The following is a 19,025-nucleotide window of genomic DNA, read 5'->3' as shown; positions in this document are numbered from 1 at the left end:
GAGACCCCTGCCCTGCCCTGCCCCGCGGCGTGGCTTCCCGAAATGGTCTTCCTCGGTCTTTCGAATCGGGTCTGACACACGTAGGGCGCAGATCGGTCCCGGGGGGCTGTCCCTCCTTCCCGTCGGCTCCAACATGCCCTCCAAAGAGTGCTGGTCAGGGCACAGGGCGGCCAGGTCCGCGGTGCACAGCGCGAAGCCGGAGAGCCGCCAGCCAGATCTGTTGATAGCGGCCTTGGGGATGAAACTGCGTGCTCGGAAGTCGTCTGTGACAATCTGGCAACCCCTTAAACTCTTTGCTTATTCGCAGTTGACATCGCTTGTCAGAAGAGCGACGCTGAAAGAAAATGAACATATTCCAAAATACGAGAAGATTCATAACTTCAAGGTAAGAAATTATACTATTTCATTCTGAGGCACAGGGGCTAGAGTTTTTATTTTAAAACGGCTCCACTATTATAAAGAAATAACATACATGTAGACTGTGACTTCCTGGGAACTTATGTGCTTCGGTTAAATCTCATTGCTGGTTAAATCAGTTAGACATCCTTGGAGCGTATCAGCAGAAGAACAAAGATTTTGTTATTGACCACTTTTCTGCATGTATTTGTTTCAATAATACTTGCAGTATCTAGATTACCTCTTTTCTTTAGAATTGTTTCATATCGAGAAAGATGGTAAAGGTGAGAAAAACTGGCACAGTTTTCTTTCAATACAAGTAAATGTAGTTCAGTTTTACTTACAATGATAACGATTAACGATTAAACTGATCTTATCTCAGTTTGTCGCTGGTAAATAGCTTTGGAGGTAAGAAGCGTGTTCTACTGCATCTGGATTGAGCAGATGGGCTGCATTTCCTTTGGTTTCTGGCTTTTCTCCTGTGTTAATGAATTGAATGTGTTGAAAGCAGCATGGCTTATACCATGGGGCAGTTGAGCTGCTGGCACTAGCAACTACCTTGTGTCTTAATAGAATTACTTAGTCTTCTTTGTAGCTTCTGGTTATCATTTTAATTATTTTAGTGATGCTCTTTGGTAAGAGAGATGTGTCAGTACAACATACGCATGTGTTGTGTATCTGTAATAAGTATCTAGTAATGATTTAGTAATTTAGCCTTTTGGTGGTGAAATGCATTGCAAAATAGACAGTCTTTATTTGTAAAACTAAGTGGATTGATGTTGCACTGAATTCCTGTAGATGATGGTACAAACTTTGTATATAGTACCTGAAGCCCAGATTTGATCTTTACCGGCCGGGGGGGAGATGGGTGTTCACTTGTGTAGCTTTTGCTTTTATTTTAGGAGAAAGGTAAATCATTAATACAGTACAGGCATCTGATGGTATAAGCCTCTGTTAATTGTTTTCAGTTTTGATTTCTATCACACACATGTGTATGTGTGAATAAACATCTGTGCACATGCAAATATTTACATATTGTCCATCTGATTTCATTTAAACCACCTTCTGGCTTTTGAGTTTGGATAATCACTAAAATTGGAAACTTTATATGGTAAGGATGTTTTGTTTTACTTGCGTTCTTCAATAAAACACGAATTTGAAAACTGTGTGCAAAATGTTGTATAAAAAAAAAGTGTTTAATATGAACGTGTAGCATAGAATAATCCTGCTGGCTCTCAGTTAAATGCAGAGCATTTTTTCATCTGGTCCTGAGGTGTCCTAGGGATCTGAAATGTCTTGCAACTTTCACTTGTTCTTACAGTTTGAAGATAATTCTTTCAGATGCCAGCAGGTAGCGATTTTCAGCGTACTACAGGGGTATGTAGGATATACCACATGTTTAATTTTGCGCACATCTGTATTCCTAAATTGCTTTCGTTTAACAGCCTGAAACAGATCTGTTTTGAAAATAATCCACTAACCTGATTTTCATTTGTTTGGGTTTGTTTATTTGTTTTTCTTCCAGAAACTGTTTGTAGAAAGTTTGAAAGCTGTGAGTTTTCCAGACTTTTTTAAAAAACAAACTATGTGTCTGAGCCAAGGTCAGCACGAACTTTCCACACAGATTGTTTTCTTTAAAATAGTTGTGGTGTGCTTCCTTTATGTGTACAGCTGCCAGAAAAATATACCTTGAGAAGTAATGCTTCTTAAGTCTTTTCTCAAGAAATGGAGTCGCCTTACACACATAAATTTTGTTATGAAAAGGTAGAAGGGAACAAACCCCTTACGCCTTAAAATGTGTGCAGCCTACCTGCTGAAGGAATGCTGCTGACATTCATAAGCTCTTAATGTGGCCACTGTCCCATTTTAAAAAAAAAAAAAAATCATCATCCCTTAATAATCACTGCATTATGGATCTGAAATGAACGGCTATCGTTAATTCATGTGCTTCTCTCCTTCATCATTCCTTGCATCTGTCAGATTTTTCTCCGCACGTGTATAGATATCATCATTTATAATGTCTGCAGAAGTCTCCTAGTTGCCTGCCAAGCAGCAAATATGCCACCCACGTGGGAAGGAAGGAGATGTCAGGCCCAGAGTCTTGAAGCTGAACTTATGAAACAAAACAAGAATAAACAGCAAATGAAATGTTTATTTTGTTCATTTAACCGACCATGACTGCTGTCCCCAGAGGCTCCACTAGCAAAAAGGAGGACACATGCTGCTTTGTACCTCTGCAGCTAATCTTCTCTTCATTATATAGGCCTGAGGCAACAGCTAGGGACCCCTAACCCTTTCCTGGCTACTGCTTTGATCAGTCTCATCGCTAGTCACGTAAATGGAGGGGTCTCAGAAATCTTTTTTCATTCATATATATAAAAATACTGGAAATGCTGTAACGTCCCAGCAGAGGGAGGAGACATGAAGAATCATTTATGCACAACAAATAGTGCTTTTGTCTTGGAGAAGGGAAAAAGACTGCAGCAGGCACTCCAGGGGTGGCTGTGGTTAGCAAACACCCAGGAGGCTTGGCCACCAGGAGAACTCACACTGCACCTCATGTCCCAATAGCATGTGTATGTGGGGATGCAAGGTGGAGTTTGAACCCTCAGACAGCTGCCTCCAGCAAAGCTCAAGTGGAGGAATACAGTAGCAAAGGAGCAGTGTAGTGATGCTCCTTACAGAAGTGCAGATGCCTAGGGAAGGGGTGAACATGAAAGCTGCATTTGACTCTTAAATTGTCAAGAAGTCTCCTGAATAAATCTATTCATCTATGTTTTGCTCCAAGGGTTGTTTGAAAGAGGAATGTAAAGACAGTTCTGCTCAGAATGCTGACATGGCTGGATTTTTGGGGGGTTTTAATCGTGTGTAGATCTGCAGGAATGTGAGTTGTCTCCTGCCTGAAGTGAGCAGGCTGGCTAGCTGGGGTGACAGTGGCACTCTATGGGCAGAGCTGGCTGGTAATGACCTCCTCCAGCTCCACACTGTTCTTCTGACTGGGGAGGTCTGTTCTTTAATTAGCACATCTCAAATGCAGATAGATACACAGTGGCCGAGTTCTCTTAATCTCCATAAGTAAAGAAAGGGATGATGATTTAGAAAGGTCAGCTCTGACAGAGTTTTTAATACCTGTTCCTCAGGAGAAGAGCTAGGTGTTAAAAATACTTCATTTTTAAAGTGCATTTGGGCTTATTCTAAATCATAAAAAGTTTTCAATTGATTTTTCTGTGTTCTTCTCTATAAACCTAATATAAAAGATTAATTTTCTATTAATTCAAATATATCAGGTAAAAGAGATCTACCTTGTTTGACGCAGCATTTTACTTAGCTCTAATTGAGCAGTGGGATTTGAAGGTGAGCTAGGACTGTGAGTGTGACTTCATTGTATCTCTCTATTTGCATATTTGATTTCTTTTGCTTTCCCTCTGTTTACTCTTCTTTTCTGAAATCCAGCACACTGAGTGAGATCTCTTCTTAAGGGACCCATCAGACCAAATCAGTCACTTCACCATCCTCAAAATCTCAGCACCACCTTCTTTTACAGAAAAGCTTGTACTCTCTTTCAGTTTCTTTCCCATTATGGGAAGAAGTCTCCCCACACTCTCTGGTACACATTTATCTCTCTGGACACGTGTGTGATGAATATCAAGTTCATTCTTCTACCCAATGTAGATGACCAATAGCATCTTCTATTTGAAAGCTGTGAGAGGCCTGGAGCACTCTTTGAAGGTCTGACAAGGAGCATTGCCGAAGCCAGTGGTGTTATTTTCTTACCAAAAAAAAAACTTTATAATATGGGAAGGTTCCTTAACATTGTAGATGGACAGAGTAGTTTTATACCTAATGGATCCATAAATTTATTCTACAGCAATAAGAATACTTTTATCTGTGCCTCATAAATCTCGTATTTGCTTATCTTGTCCCCTAAGTACAACAAGTGTGATAGTTTGTTGATTAAAATACAATTTCTTACCTAGCAGGTATCTGATCCATTCAAAAGTTTTAAGGGGAGGAAGCAGCTGGGCACATCCTGAGCCGGCAGGTTAAGGAGGAGCTTCAGGCAACAGCAGGAGGCTCAGATTTGAGGGGAAAAGGGCCTGTGGCAAGGTGCTGTGGGGATTGAAACATTACGGGTTGAGAGGAGGACCAGGGGCAGTTCCGGTTTGGAATGTGTGAGGTGGCCTTTAGGCCAAAGGATTTATACAGCAAGGGAGTCCAAGCTGGGTTTACAGTTACCCCATCTCTTCTCGCTCCGATGAGGCAGTGATTGTTGGGGTACTAAGCACACAGGATTCCCCTTGCTCAGTCCTCCAGGCTTTCCCCCTTTACATCTCGTCATCTCTCCATCTACCCCCTACATCCCGTACTTTTTTGCTGTGAGAAAAAAAGGATGTGCAGTGAGGTACCTTCTGCCCTGAGTCCAGCCCTGCCTGACGTGGAACGTGTTCTGTACCATTTCCCCTCCTCGTGCTGTGCTTTGGACTTGGGCACTGACCTCACTCCTTCGCCTGCCATTTGTGTGGGGTTGGAGAAAACAGTAAAACTGTGCTTGAAAAATTATAATGGCAAGGAGGGCAGTCACAGAAGAGGAGCACGAGCTGAGAGTTACAGGTTGATGCTTAAAAGGAAGAGGAAAGGGAAAATTTGTGATTAACAGTGAGAAGTCTCTTGGTTGGTGAAACTTCTTAGTCAGTGCAACAACCTCCCTTCACTGGGCAAATTTAAAATAAGCCTGGACAAAACACCTTAAAGGTCTTTACTCCCCTCCAGCTTGTGTGACTCATGGTTCTGGGGAATTTTTAGCTCCCTTGACTGATGATAGGTATTCCTGCAGACACCTCTGGCTCCTGGTGACTTGAGCCAGCAGAGCACTCTGCAGGCATTTCATAATTGTCGATAGACCGAGGCATCAAACCACTCTGTTCTGCCTAGATTAGTGCTGTGGTGCTTCACTGAAGCAAGAAGGTGTCCGTGCCTGTCAGAGCTGGACTGAAATCTGTTTTTTTCCATGCATCAATCCCCTAGGATATTGTCTCCTTTCTTTCTTGCTCTTCACAAAATATATGTTTCCAAAAGATTGGTTTTTGCAGTCTTTCTGTGCAATATTTGGTACTGTCATCCTGTTTCTTAGTCACTGTCTTACTAATGCCTGAGACAGCACAGTCAATTAATTGTAATAAATAACAGTTGCAAGGCTGGTTGGTGAATCCGTGAACGTTCAGAACATAATTCCCTTTCAAGCCAACACTCCTCCCAGAGAGGAGAGATGGTTTTGCACGGCTGCTTGAGCCAATTTAGCAGAGATGCTGTTGAGTCTTGTTTGTTGAGATTCACCATCTCCCTCCTTGACTGAAGCAGCAACCTGGTTTCCTTTTTGAGCGTGACCCATTTGAAAGGCTGAATGGGGACCTCGAGAGCAAAGACATGCTTTTCCAGAAATAATTTGGGGTAGAATCTACCTTTGAATGTGCACAAAACCTGAAGGCACAGGTGAGGACCAGTCTGTACTGGAAAGGCTTTGCCAGTGTAGACAGTCGCAAGCCTCACATTAATGGAGAGACTACTGATTTTAACAAGAATTGCTCTGTGGGTGAAATTTGTACTGCTTCTTTAAAACAAATAAGGTAACTGGGCCCTGGCACAGATTTTACAGGTATAATTGCATCTGTGCTAGGTGCTTTGCTGGTGTATAAAGCCATAGGAAATTGCTTCCATACCAAATCTTTCTATTCTAACAAGAGCCGCTCAGCAAAATCATGCCTAAACACTGGGAAACTAGGAGGTAGAAAGTGCAGAAGAACTACTGCAAAAAAGACCAGAAACTATAACGAACTCGTACTATATTAAGCAAAGCCATTTTTCCGTGGCTTCTAACATGGACTCATTTCTATTTCTGATCTTTTGAAAACTGGGGCAGGTGCCGATTTGGGGTAAATTGGTCTACTCTACTGAAAAGAGGATGCTGATTTTTTAATTTTTTTTTTATTATTAGGTACAGACCTGGTACTGAACATACTTTCAAAATATCTTTAAGTGAGTCACTGCACTCAAATGAATATTCAGAAAGAGAGCTGGGTGCATAGTCCCTAGGGAGAGTCTCTGCACATTCTTACAGATAAGAAAATGTTTGGAAATTCAGTGATTCTTTTATCCTGCTAGTACTTGACAAAAAAAAATACTCAAAGGCAGAGAAAATATCTGGAGAACAAAGCTGGGGAAAAACTTCCAAAAAATTTCTGAGGAAACTTCATGAACTCAATGTTGTTGCTTCTGAAACTCAAAGTGGGTTATAAGAGTTCAGGCCAGAAAAGCTTTTATCAATTTTAATCTTGTAAGGTGTTTATGTAAAGTTCCTTTTACTCTTTGGAAAAGCCATCACTTTTCCAAAGCAGATTCAGAATAGCACAATATTATTTAACCCTTTCTGGTTTCTTTGTGCCAGTCCCTGAATTCAAAGTTTGCCTCTGTTTAATGCTTAAATAAGCCTTTCTTCTAAATCCTTAATTTCTTGAAACTGTAACTTCTTGCCACCACACCAGTAGTTTTATTAGTTCCCAGATGTGAATCTTTTGAGTATACCATGTGGACAGCCCCGAGAAGAGACCAGCTCATGTCTGTGGTGAAGCTTAGAAATGCTCTGCTGTGGATGCCTGGGAGTTTGCCACAAAGAGCACCTAGCACATATTGTGTGCTCTCATCATCAACAGCTTTTCCTCCAAATCAGCTTCAGCATCATAGCAAAAGCATTTCTTTCAGAATCTCTTAGGATTTTATAGCCCATTTACACCATATAGTGTATATAGTATGTATATCTATACAGTTTTAATTCCGAGGGGTTTATTCAATTTTCACCTCTAGTTTCAGAATTTTTGTCATGGACATAGTTATCATGTAACTTGGGCCTGGAATAAAACGGATGATATTCCAGTTTCTAGATACCCGTTTAATGCAATTCTGACGATTTATCCTGAAAGAAAGGTGGCTATTTTCATTGAATTCACAAGCAAAAATCACCAGCAACCTGCCACTGCATTTTTTTGCTTTGGCTCTCATAGAGCATGACCTAAGCGCGCTTTCCAGTTGTTCCCATCTCTGCTGACATGAGCAGCACAAACCAGAAAGTAAACAAGACATGACAGCACTTCGGCTCTAAGTGGGTGAGGACCTGGAGGAGGATTTGCCTGCTTGACATTCGTGCCGGCGTGCCCACTGGCAATAACAAGGCTGTTTATACTCAGTGCTCCGAACTGTGCAGCATTCAGCCAGCTTCTCTCCTCTCAAGAGCTGCTGGACAAAGTCGTTGGGGTGGTCCCAGACTGGCTCCCCATGGTTAACACCCCAGCTGCTCTAAGCCAAGTCGGCTCTCGTTTTGGAGAAGGTATGTTCCAATGGTCTCAGTTACTGTTATTTCTGTTACACCTTTGCATGAAAGCAATTGTCTTGCAGATACAGCTCTGCCATGTGAGTTGTCATGGCAGTCTCTTCACTTCTTACATTACTCAGCAGCCTCAATATTTGCCTCACAGGAGGAATATCATGTACTGGAGTATGGGTAGTGCTTGAGACCCCTGTTTTAGAGGCATTATCTAATCATCGTAATATACGCAACAATTAAATTGAAGCATTGCCTGAACTGATAGTTGAGTCGATTGACTTTCTCGCTGACACCTCATCTGTACCCTTCATATCCAGGCAATCTCTGCCTGGACCAGGAATGGATTAAAAGGACATGCCTTTTGGGTGCCAGCATGGGTACACTCAGTGCCTGATAAAATTAACCGTGACAGGGAAGACAGATACTAATAATACAGGCTGAGTTCATCATTTTAATTGAGATTTATGATGTCTCCCATATCCAATTAAAAGCTTGGTGGAGTCCCAACAGGCAGAATTCAATTGCAAATCAGCTGGGACTGCTGAGCTGACAGCCTTCATCAGCAGTGTCTTGTCATCCTTGGGAATTTGTTTGAAAGACAATATAGCCAGTAGGACTGTACCTTTGGAGCACCACGCAGTACAAATGCCGGATGCGTGCCATTTATTCAATCCCCAGTCAGCTTAGTCTCCTCCTTGAGCACCAACAAGGCTTCTGCCCAGAGTACAGGACTCTGGTAGCCCAAGAGGGTAGAGGAGCAGTGGTTTTTCCGTCCTTTTTCAAGGTGGTGTGTTTCATCCCAACACACATGGTAGCACATGGATCTTCCAAACCCCATGATTCTCACCAGCAGTTTGGTGTGGAGGGCCATGGGAGAAGTTACTCTGCTCTGTACAGAGCGAGGGTGTTTATGGAGTGGTGTGGGGAGACCATGGCAGCAGCCACTCAACAGGAAAGGCGTTTTTGCACACTGTCACAAAGGCTTTTGTTTCCTGTATTTGGTGTTGATTTTACAGATCCACGGTTTGTCAAATAGAGCCTTGCTTTCTTCCCAGGAGTGGCTTTGCTAAAGCTCTGACGATCTGTCGCGTTCTTTCACATCATGTTTGCACAGAATTTTGCTGATACTTCCTCATTCTCTTCCTCCCTGCCTTGACAAATGGTGTAATGCAAGTCTCCCAGTTATGAATACTAATTATGTGCTGGCTCATTCTTGGTTTTCAGATAGCAATCAATGCTAGCTGAACAACTGCCTTTTTTAGTAAAAACCAAAAGCATAAAAAATAAGTGGAGTTATGACATACATGGGTAACTAACTTCAACAGTGACCTTTATAGAGCCTGAGAAGTAATGGTTAGAGATCTGCTTGAGGAGTTCACAGCTTGTGGTATAGTCTGTTGCCAGACCTACTGGATAATTTTGCATTTGGTTCTCCTAAAACTTGGTCTCTTTTTCCAAGAAATATTTAAATTAAACGTAAAATAAAAGTAAATTAAATTCTGTGTCACCATTGTTAATCACAGGAACTAAGATGTTTGTGTGTAAGAAAACGCCTTTCAAGCCTAAGCAAAAAAACTGTCCTCCTACGTAAGATCAGAGTAGTTAAATGTTTATTATACCTTGCTGATGATGTGGGAGAGTTCACAACAGAAATGCCTAGATGTAAGCCCAACATGAAACTCTCCTCTTACTTCAGACTTGCAGGACAGCTTTAGTAATAGGATTTTATCTAGTTTTAAAGCCGATATTTTTCTTTATAGTTATCTACATATTTCTTTTAAATTGAATATTTCCCCTGGAATTTCAGTAATTAAGATTAAAACTAGTTTATCTTGCTCTCCCGCTCACCCATTTTACACATTCTTAAAAAATCATTTGGAGTCGAAGCTTGATGGAAAGAGAGAGAAGAAGATTTTTGGGGTGGGAGTGAGAGTGGAAGGGTTGGGAGATGTAAAGCTACAGTTGGCAATCCTGCTCCCTCACATTTTATAAGACGGTAAAATCTGCATATGGCAGATACTGTTTTTATAAGGGGAAACTAACTCCTTGTAATTTATGTCAGGATCTCTGGGACTTTTTGGATGTGTGTTCAGAAATGTTTCTGGAAAGCATGTTTTAGTTTTGCAAACAAGCAAGTCACTTGACAGATTTTTAGAAAGGGGAATTAAATATAAAAATCGGAGTACTATATTAAATGTTGTCCTATAATAAATGCAGTACTGTTTGCAGGTGCTGACTCTTGATCTAGCGAGGAGATGCAAACGTTTCCTTTTAGCATGCTGCCAGGCCCCACTCTGCAGGATGAAGCAGGATTAGAAGCTGTTCTGACCTCAGAACACAAATTTTTCACTATTCTCTGGCATCACTTAACTGTCTGATTTAATTTCCAGAGCTGGTGTGTATTCAGTCCAGCATAGGGTTTAGACATTCTGTTCCACTCTGTGGTAGGAAGATTTGGCCCAGCACCACTTGGAAGGCCCAGAAGAGGCTTCAGATCTGAAGTTGTGTGCACTGGGGACAGGACAGTATGGCCTTTGGGCATCCTAATTAATATTGCCAGAGGACCTCCCTATTGCATATCAGATAAAGGATGAAGCAAGACAGAGCGTTCTGGAGCATAGAAAAACCTCACCTTTTAATTTGTTTTGAGCTTGCAATCGGAATAATGGCTAAGAAAGAGTAATTTGGATGGGGCAGTGTAAAGCTGAGCAGGCTCTGGATAAATCTTCTAACAGAGAAGTTAATTTCTTAACTGATGATATGGGAAGGCATTTCAGTGTTTGGATGAAGCCTGGATGCATGGGATGAGAGAACAGCGCTAATGATGCTGAGACGATGATCCTGAAGGGCAAAGTCAGTCAGTCAGTCAGTGTTGGTCTTGTGAAGGGTGAACAGTACATGCAGTGTTGGAAGGGAAGAGGAAAGTCAGTTTTGTCCTTGTCATTTTTAGGTTGACAATGAGTCATGTGAACTTCTCTGAGGGGCGAACCGAGAGCCAGGATAATGTCGGTGGAACTGGCTGTGGTAGAAAAGGATTATTTTTTTTTCAGTGTAGGTGGATAATAGTTATGAGAAACATGAGAGGAATAGTGCACATAAAACCAAATCCTAAAAATAAAACAAAAATAAAGAGAAGCAAAATGTTGGAGTGGCAGATTTGGGATATGGTAGACCCTGCAGAAGAGTTCTTAGGGAGAGGAGAAGGTGGAAACGTGCAGACCATAGTGGAGAGCGAAATGCTAAGAAAAAGGTGTGTGCACTGCTAAAACAACAGCCAGTTAGACATTGTGCACCTGAGATCTGCTGAGTATCAGCACTGCAGATGGCCCTGGAGAGGCCAGGTTAGGACCCCAGCACCGAGAGAAGGCAGGAGAAATGCTTCAGCAAATGGCACGTTCAGTGAATTTGATGGATTGAAATCAGCAAGCGGAGAAGCACAGTATAGTATAATTCTTTTTATTTAGCAAGAAATATTAATGTGTCAGAATTTGTCCTTGTTCTGCCAAAAGAAAAAAGTTAAAATGTCAGCATTTCAAGGAACAAGACAGAATTTCCCCTCTTTCATATTCAGTAATACTAAAAAAAAAACCCACAATCTCTCTTTTAAAACTGAAAAGTATCTGAAAGATACTTTTTGTTGTTGTTGTTGTTCAAATTTTTGAACTTGTCATTTTTGTTTCAATTCCCCTCAATGGTAATTGGGAGAAATATTTTAAATCAGTGGTTTGGGGGCAGAACGCTCATTTGACAAAAAAAAAAAAAAAAAAAAAGATGGTGACTAACAGGAAGCTTTTTTTTCCCTGAAAAAGTTCTGTTCGTCCTGCAGGCAGTAATGCTTAATTTTGCTTGAGTATGTTAGAACGTGCTTATTCTGGGAAGGGAACGCTGCCAAGGACCTGGGAAAAAATCACAAGGCTAAGGAAGAAAGCCAAGAGGATGTGGGTAGTGCAGGTGGGTAATGGAGAAGAAGGTGTGAAAAATCTCTTTGTGGTCAGAGGAAAAAAAGAAAATGGAGATTACAGCTGCCAACAGTCTTGTCATCATCTGCTTTGTAGAAGTCAGCTGAAACTGCAGGGAGAGGTGGGCTCGTGAAGCACATGGCACGTACAAAATGCAGGTGGGAGCGGGTGTGGATGGCAGCCAGCATGACTGGGGTGAGGCAGGCTGTGCCAGCACCAGGAGCACCATTACATATCCTCCAGAGATACTCAGCAGCATAGGGCTAGAGGTGATTATAAGCCTAGCTTAGCAAAGATGTGCACATGAATTCCTTGGTGAATTCAAGAGTATCTTCCCAGAGTGACACAGCAATCCATCTCACTGCTGCTTTGTGGGCATCAAATGCCCAGGAGGCTGCAGACCTTCCAGTGGCCAAAGCTGAAACATGGTCTGAATTGCTGGATGCTGCTCTGGGTTGTCACCTGTTCAAGGTAAGTCACCAGCGATTCAGCTGCTACTTAAATCAGTGGTACAGGAGATGCCCGCCGCCTCTGTCAGGCTATGTTTTGCTACTTAAAACCAGAGCTCTGGGTGGATGTCAGGCACACGTGTTTCCACCAGCTTCTCTCTTCTGCTGCACACTGATCTGACCAAGCAGTGAACATCCATGAGGCTACTGCCCTGTTGCCTGCTCTGGAGAACCAAGTGACTTGAACCTAAAGAGTTTTTTAGTACATTTCACTGCAAATTTCATGTCTTTATGATCATCAGTTAGTGGATGTTTTTGTCAGCCTGTCTATTCTAAATAGAGGCTTGAAGCCTTTTTATGTTGGCTAAGGAAGTAATGATTTTCTCTATCAAGAATCCTGCAGTTCCCTACAGCATGAATTTTATCAGAATAAAATCTGAAGCAGCTAATGGTGGCTGCAGGATTTGTAACAAACATGTGAGCTGGGATTGAAAGCAGCACTGGGGGTTTTCTTCTTTAGCTTTGATTTTTTTTTTTCTGGTTCAGTGGATTCTTTTCTCCATTCACTAGATTCATTTGGATTTTCAATCTATAGCATTAGTCTGAAGAGAATTTCCTTCTAGAGTTACTCTAAACTAGGAAGTCCCTAAGTGCATTTGCAGTATTTCTGTGTAGCACTGGTATTTTTGCCTGGCAGGATTCACTCCGCTTGAGGTGAAATCTTGCAGCGCCCTGCGCATTTCACAAAGTACCTTATAGAGGGAAGGGCAAAGCAGAATACATTTTCAACTGAGAGAACTCTTGCATGGTCACTGCAGAAGCCTCACCTTAGGGCTAAAACCATGTCCAGACAGAGGGATGTGAGGAGTTTGGAGAAGGGCTGGGACCTGCCATTGCTCTTCTGCCCCATGTGGTTCTGCTGCTCTAGGATGGAGAGCTCCCGCTTCCCATGGGTCTGCAAGAGTCTTGGCAGTTAAATCTTTCTTATATATCTTTCTGCCTTTTCTGCAGTGATAGAGGGAAGCTTCCAGCGGCTGCATGTGGTGCCTTTGAAGAAGAGGAGTCCTGCCTTGTTTAGACACATTGATAGTAATGTCTGTGAAATAACTGGGCCGTGTTCTGTAATTTTCCTTTCTGCTACTGTCTTCCAGGTGCACACGTTCAGAGGCCCGCACTGGTGTGAATACTGCGCCAACTTCATGTGGGGCCTCATTGCTCAGGGAGTAAAATGTGCAGGTAAACTGTCTTCTTTTCCTAAGACCATCCTAGTGTTGTAACTATTTCACGTGCTGCCTGCTCCACTGTAATGCCATGTGGCAAGGATCTGATCTGGCCCCTGTTAGAATTGAAGAAGGAAAGGTATCCACCCTGCTGCTGATGGCTTCAGGTACCCGTTTCAGTAACGTCACTGCAGAGATGCAGAGACCCTCTTAAGTGTTCACAGAGGGAAAATTATAATCATCGTAAGAGATTTTTTTCCCACTACCTTTTAAAAATGGAGGAGAAAATAGGTAGATGTGTTGTTAGCTTTATTTCTTCTATACCACTTGTCTGTGCTGGAAGGTGTGAGAAGGATCTCAAAGTGCAAGGTGGGCATCAGCAAATTTCACACTGCTGTGAAACAGGCATTCAGGTTAGTTTTATGTACGAGCTGGCATGCCATAGACCCCAAGTCATGTCTCCTACTTGCAAACAGAAAAGAAAGTAAGAAAAGGGGCAATGAATAAGGGACGTGTACTGAGATGTTACAGAAACATTCAGGTGCTGGTGGAAATGTATCGCATACCTAGGTGTCACTGCAGGCATTTCTGGGATAAAGCCTCTCTGAAGTAAAACAATTTGACAGTCTTATTGGTATGATTCTTCTGAAAAGAAGGGACAGTCGGCTGTTTTCAAAAAAAAGGATCAAAGTGATCAAAATACTTTGTTTTAAAAATATTTTTTATATTCTAGCAAGCAACCACGTTTATAAAAATGGTGCAAAGAAATGTTGATGTATGAAGACCTGCATATGTTGCCCTGGAAACTGAATTTTCAAGCTAATTTAAGAAAATCTGCTCTGTATAAAGCTTTCTGAAGTCTTGACTCAAGCAAATAAGAGGGCTTTTTATCACGGAAGTGCCAAATATTGTAAAATTTGAAATCATTTATAGCCAAATATAATTGAAATATAATTATGGAGAAAGGATTTAAAAATATATTATGAAGTGTTCTGTTACCAGCTTTGCACTGTCCAGAATGAATTAGGAAGTGCAGCTCTGTGTAAAAAATATTTATGTAAGAATGGCATTTCCTTTCTCAGTAATTCCCCCCTTCTAGGTATTTACAGTTGCAGCCATATCCTTCGCTTATGTAGACTGTTAGTCCTTTTTACTGCTGTTGATTTTTCACAGGTTGTACAGTACTAGAAAAGAAAGAAGAAGCCTAATTCTATTCTTGAATCGTTTTCTGGTTAAAGTAGTGATTTTTGCTGACAGATGAGCCAGTAAGTGTGCCATCTTCCTCCCTCACCTGAAGCATATTCCTGAGTTTCGGCATTTAGGAGAAATAATCAAGTATTTTTCAAATTTATGTTAAATAATTTTGATCCAGAAAATCAATAAAAACAAAGTATATGAAGGTTTGCAGTGCTGCATGGCACTGTGGAATGGAAAAAAAAAAAAGTTATTTTTATAAATAAATGCAAAATGCTTATGATTTTGTACTGCTGTTTGGGTTTGTTTTAAACTGAAGTGGAGCTGATTTTCTGCTTTTTTGCAGGTTTTTTTTGAAATTATGAATTTCCGAAAGCTTCCAAAGTCTGGTTTTCTTTCCTCTTGATGAGGATGGTATTAAGTATTGCGTGTCGTCTTTTTCCTCCTTGCAGTATAGAGGAACACATGTATATTAGATGACTTCATAGGTTCAGAAACTATAATTCGGGCTTTCTGTCTTGTGTAGGGTTGCATATCGCTGTTGGTAGCTTCAGGTAGTTTCTGTGATCTTATTTATGTTTTAAAATCCTGTGTTGTATGACCACATTTGCTTGCTGAAGTGCCGTCAAGGCATCAGGGCAGGAAGAGGCTGAGTTTTTTGGGCTATGCTCGAGGTCATTGGGCACAACCAGGTGAGCTGCTGACGGGGTGCGAGGAGAAGCAGGCGAAGAGCTGTGTGGTGGCAAGGCTGCTGAGCAGCGCTTCCTCAGCTGGCAGGTCTGGCTGCTGCAGTGTGTGCTCTGTGGCTTGCTTAGGGTTGAGGAGCAGGAAAGTCGGGCTTGGGTTGCAGCTGACTCCCACCTCGCTTGTCCTCCTCTTGCTGCTAGCTTTCAGCCATTGGCCAACCTCAGCAACAGCTGACAGAGAACTAGGGGCTTCCAGGTGACTTGATTCTCACACACTTCATAGAAATCGGCAGCTGGGTAGAGGAGAGGGACTCCAGGCAGAACGTTGCGGAGCTGGAGACAACAGGATGGGCTCAGCAGTCCCTAGTCTGCCTTGTGTGTCACTGAGGCTGTGCAAGCCACCAGAGCCAGAAGCTGAGCGGGTCTGGGCGCCGCAGCCGAGCGCTGGTGTTGCGCAGGTGCACAGTGAGGTTGCACAGGTGCAGTGTGTTAACACGCTGGCGTGGAAGAGCTCAGGCTTGAGTGCCATGAGTTTTTGGGGGTTTTTGAAAAAGGTAATCATTTTGCTTCTGAACTGAGCTATTTTAACATGGAAACAATGAAATGAAGCACAGTAAGCAAGGAGCCACATGAGGCCGTTGCTTTTCAGAGTTTGTTTGTACTTCAGACACATAACAGCTTTTAGTAGGAGACAGCCCACTTGCATTCAAGTGGGATTCAATGCCACTCCAGGGAAATCCACAAAATCTGTTTGGTGCTCTGTATAGTCATTTTATTGAAAATACCTATGAGCAAAACTGCACTGATCATATGTAATTTTGTACTTTTTAGGGCATTTGCTTTTTATAGCAAACAGTTGCACATCTCAAGAAGACTGTATTTGCTGTACAAAAGTGATAAGTTTAACAAATACAAATAGGTTAATGCATGGGCTACTCTCAACCATTTTAAATCCTCTTCTCTGTAGAAGCAGAAAAACAAGCAAGAAGGTAAGTGTGGGACAGTCCAAGACTGGACAACAAAGATAAATGTCACCCATTTCAGAAAGGAGGAGGAGCTGGTGGAAAAAGTGAAGCTTATTTCTAGTGTCTGATAGATTAGTACATTATACAAACTAAGCCAATCCTTTGAAAAATAGTAAACCAGAACTAAACATTCATAGCAGTCCACGTGCCATAGCAACCAGCAAGGATCCCTTAGCAACTTGAACTGCCTTGACTCATGCTTTGTTGCAGTCCAGCATGACTGAGTGTGTCCCTCTCTGCCAAAATATAGCCTTGAGTGTGTTTAGTATCTTGTCAGATACACTCCTCTGTGGTTAACCCCTGGAAGGTGGATTCTCCATAGCTTATCCTTGTTCTGGTTCTAGGGCAGAAAAAGGAGGAGTATGTCTTTTCCTTCCATAAAGATGAGAGGTAAATGTAGGCTCTGTGTTTGCATCTGAAGGATGGTTATTGGTGGAAGGAAGATGTTGGCTGTCATCTTGACTACAAAGCATTTGGGATTGATGCAAGCCACCAGACATGGGAGAACTTTATTGTCTTCCAAACTAAAGACTTCAAGTGATATCTAGGATTTGGATCCTGTAGAAAATGAATTGATGAACTTAGTCTGACTTCTGCTGGAGGTATATCCAGCTGAACAGGAAAAAATTCCTTTTTCCATAAATGTTAACCTCTCAAATTTGATCTTTATTTCATCAACATCTTTAAATACAGATTTGCTTCCTTAGAGGGAATCTTTATAATAGGCATCTGTCCTACTGCCTCGAAGTGTCATGCTTCCAATATTTGCACCCTAACCACAGGCCCTTAAATTTTTTTGTGAGGTGAAGACTCATCTGTATGCAAAGAATATGCCTTTTCAGACCACATGCTTCATCTCCAGCATGCTTTTGTTGAAGCTGTTGCCATAAGCAGAAACAACTGAAGAAGTGTTTGAAATTACAGTGCCACCAGCTTGTGTAAACATTGAAGCTCAGCAGAAGCTAATGAAGACGTAAGAGTTTAGCCTGGCTCAAAATCCAGTGCATGAACTTAAAAAAATGTATTCTTCATTACATTCTTCCTATGTAAGGCTCCCTCCCCTGTGCTCACAGAGCTTATCCCTTTGCCCAGAATGTGTTCAGCAGAGAAACTATTAACCAAATCCAAAGAGAATTTGCAGCTATGCACCAGAGAACCCATTTTATGAACGACACAAACATGTAACACCCAGTGGCTTTAGTGGAGGATAGTCTGTCTTCTCAGACACTAGAGCATGGCACTAATGATGCTGTTAGTGTACCACCCAAGTAGACTTGTAGACTTGTCAAGCTGCTGCGTGGCTCCTGTTCCCTACCCCACCCCATCAGAACTGTTCAAATTACAGTATAATCTCCTCCTGTACCCTTTTGTTTGTTGTTGTTAATCAGTAAACGATTTAATCAGAAGATTTTTTGGAACAGAGTGGTGTAAGAGCATTAATTACCTTATCTTAAAGTTTGGGGACTGTTTGGGGTTTTTTTACTGTATTTCACTGGATGCTTTTGATAGTGTTTTGAGCTGCTCCTTTTAACACCAGGCAGTACCACCCTCTGAGGCTGTACATGAAGCACCATTTCTGCTGCCTTGATAGATTTGCTCTGAACCACCTCAGCTTGCCGTCCACATAGCAGCTGCCTATCTCTTTTCCTTTCCTTGGAGTAGATAACATCTCTCGAACTGTCAGTGTGGGGGCAACCAGCTGCACTGACTGAGCCCAACCAATATCGCTGCCAGCCTTGACGGCACTAGGCCCCAGGAGTTCATTTTCAGAAAAGTTGAAGTACAATCTCAAAGCAGGATTGTTCTGTGAATTAACTGCTTATGTTTAATTTCATCATTTCATCTGTCTCCTTCTTGAGCAATTGACAAAGGTATAGCTGCCCCATTTCCTTTGCTCTTTTGTTTTGCCTTGCTGTTAAATCCCTTGTGTTGGACAGCCCTGTGTTGCTCCACTGGTGCGTTACGGATGAAGGAGACCACAAAGGAGCCTGCCCGTCCTCAGGGATTAGTTGTGCAGGCATGGTGCTTGCACTTTTAGTGCCTGGAAGAACAGCTGAAACTCTTGTGACAGTAACTGAGCAAAGGGGAAGGCAAGGTGTGCTCATTGCATTGCCCACTCTCAAGGTATTTTGCATGCCTCAGTCGTGATTGGCTCCCATTCAGCCCACACTTGCACCTTAAAAAGACATCCAGGCTTCTTCTGAGATGTGCACGCAGATTTTGCTGGTTTCCCTGACTGTGTAGGGCGTGGACAGTTAGCCCAAAAAGGGAACAAGAGCAAAGCAAAGCCACAGAGATCAGGGTTGTGGGAAGGAGACTGTTTGGAGAGCCATCCCTGCCCACCTCAAGCAGATGGTGGTGTTGGAGGAGGTGCATGCTGCCTGACAAGGCTGTTCCACCAGCTCAGGATCTGGTGGTGTTCCTGTGAGGAATGAGCTCCAAAATTTTCAAATGCTAATCAGGCAGCAGAGCCTTACTTCAGAGCCATTCCCATGAGAGGCTATTCTGGAGCTATATATTCCTGAAACTCTAAGTCCTAAAAGCAGCTTTATCTCCAAACCCACACAGATCTGATGGTGGTGGAAGCCTTGAGCAAGCCAGCGGCCCATCAGGGGAGCTGTCAAGGAAGTAGGCAGGTGTCGTGGGAAGAAGCCGGGGAAGTTTTTGAACGAACTGACTGGCCTTTCAAGACTTCCATGAATTCAAACCATCGCTGCCAAA

The 19,025-nt window shown here is 42.3% G+C and overlaps 1 protein-coding gene across 2 annotated transcripts in view; it reads left to right on the top strand.

Moving 5' to 3' along the window:
• The first annotated feature begins 104 nt into the window (after positions 1-104).
• Positions 105-19,025, top strand: part of CHN1 (chimerin 1) — a 31,816-nt gene continuing 12,895 nt past the window's right edge. The window contains exons 1-2 of one of the 2 annotated variants that reach the window (XM_008939940.1): positions 105-385; positions 13,331-13,415. In XM_008939940.1, coding sequence (XP_008938188.1) covers positions 134-385; positions 13,331-13,415 — 337 coding nt within the window. In that variant the 5' untranslated portion in view covers positions 105-133. The remainder of the gene's footprint in view (positions 386-13,330; positions 13,416-19,025) is intronic. The other variant, XM_008939932.1, reaches the window with a different exon arrangement.

Source organism: Merops nubicus, unplaced genomic scaffold (genome assembly GCF_000691845.1).
Source record: "Merops nubicus isolate BGI_N331 unplaced genomic scaffold, ASM69184v1 scaffold53250, whole genome shotgun sequence".
In the NCBI taxonomy this organism is placed as follows: domain Eukaryota; kingdom Metazoa; phylum Chordata; class Aves; order Coraciiformes; family Meropidae; genus Merops; species Merops nubicus.
This window is presented reverse-complemented; position numbering and strand designations above follow the sequence as displayed.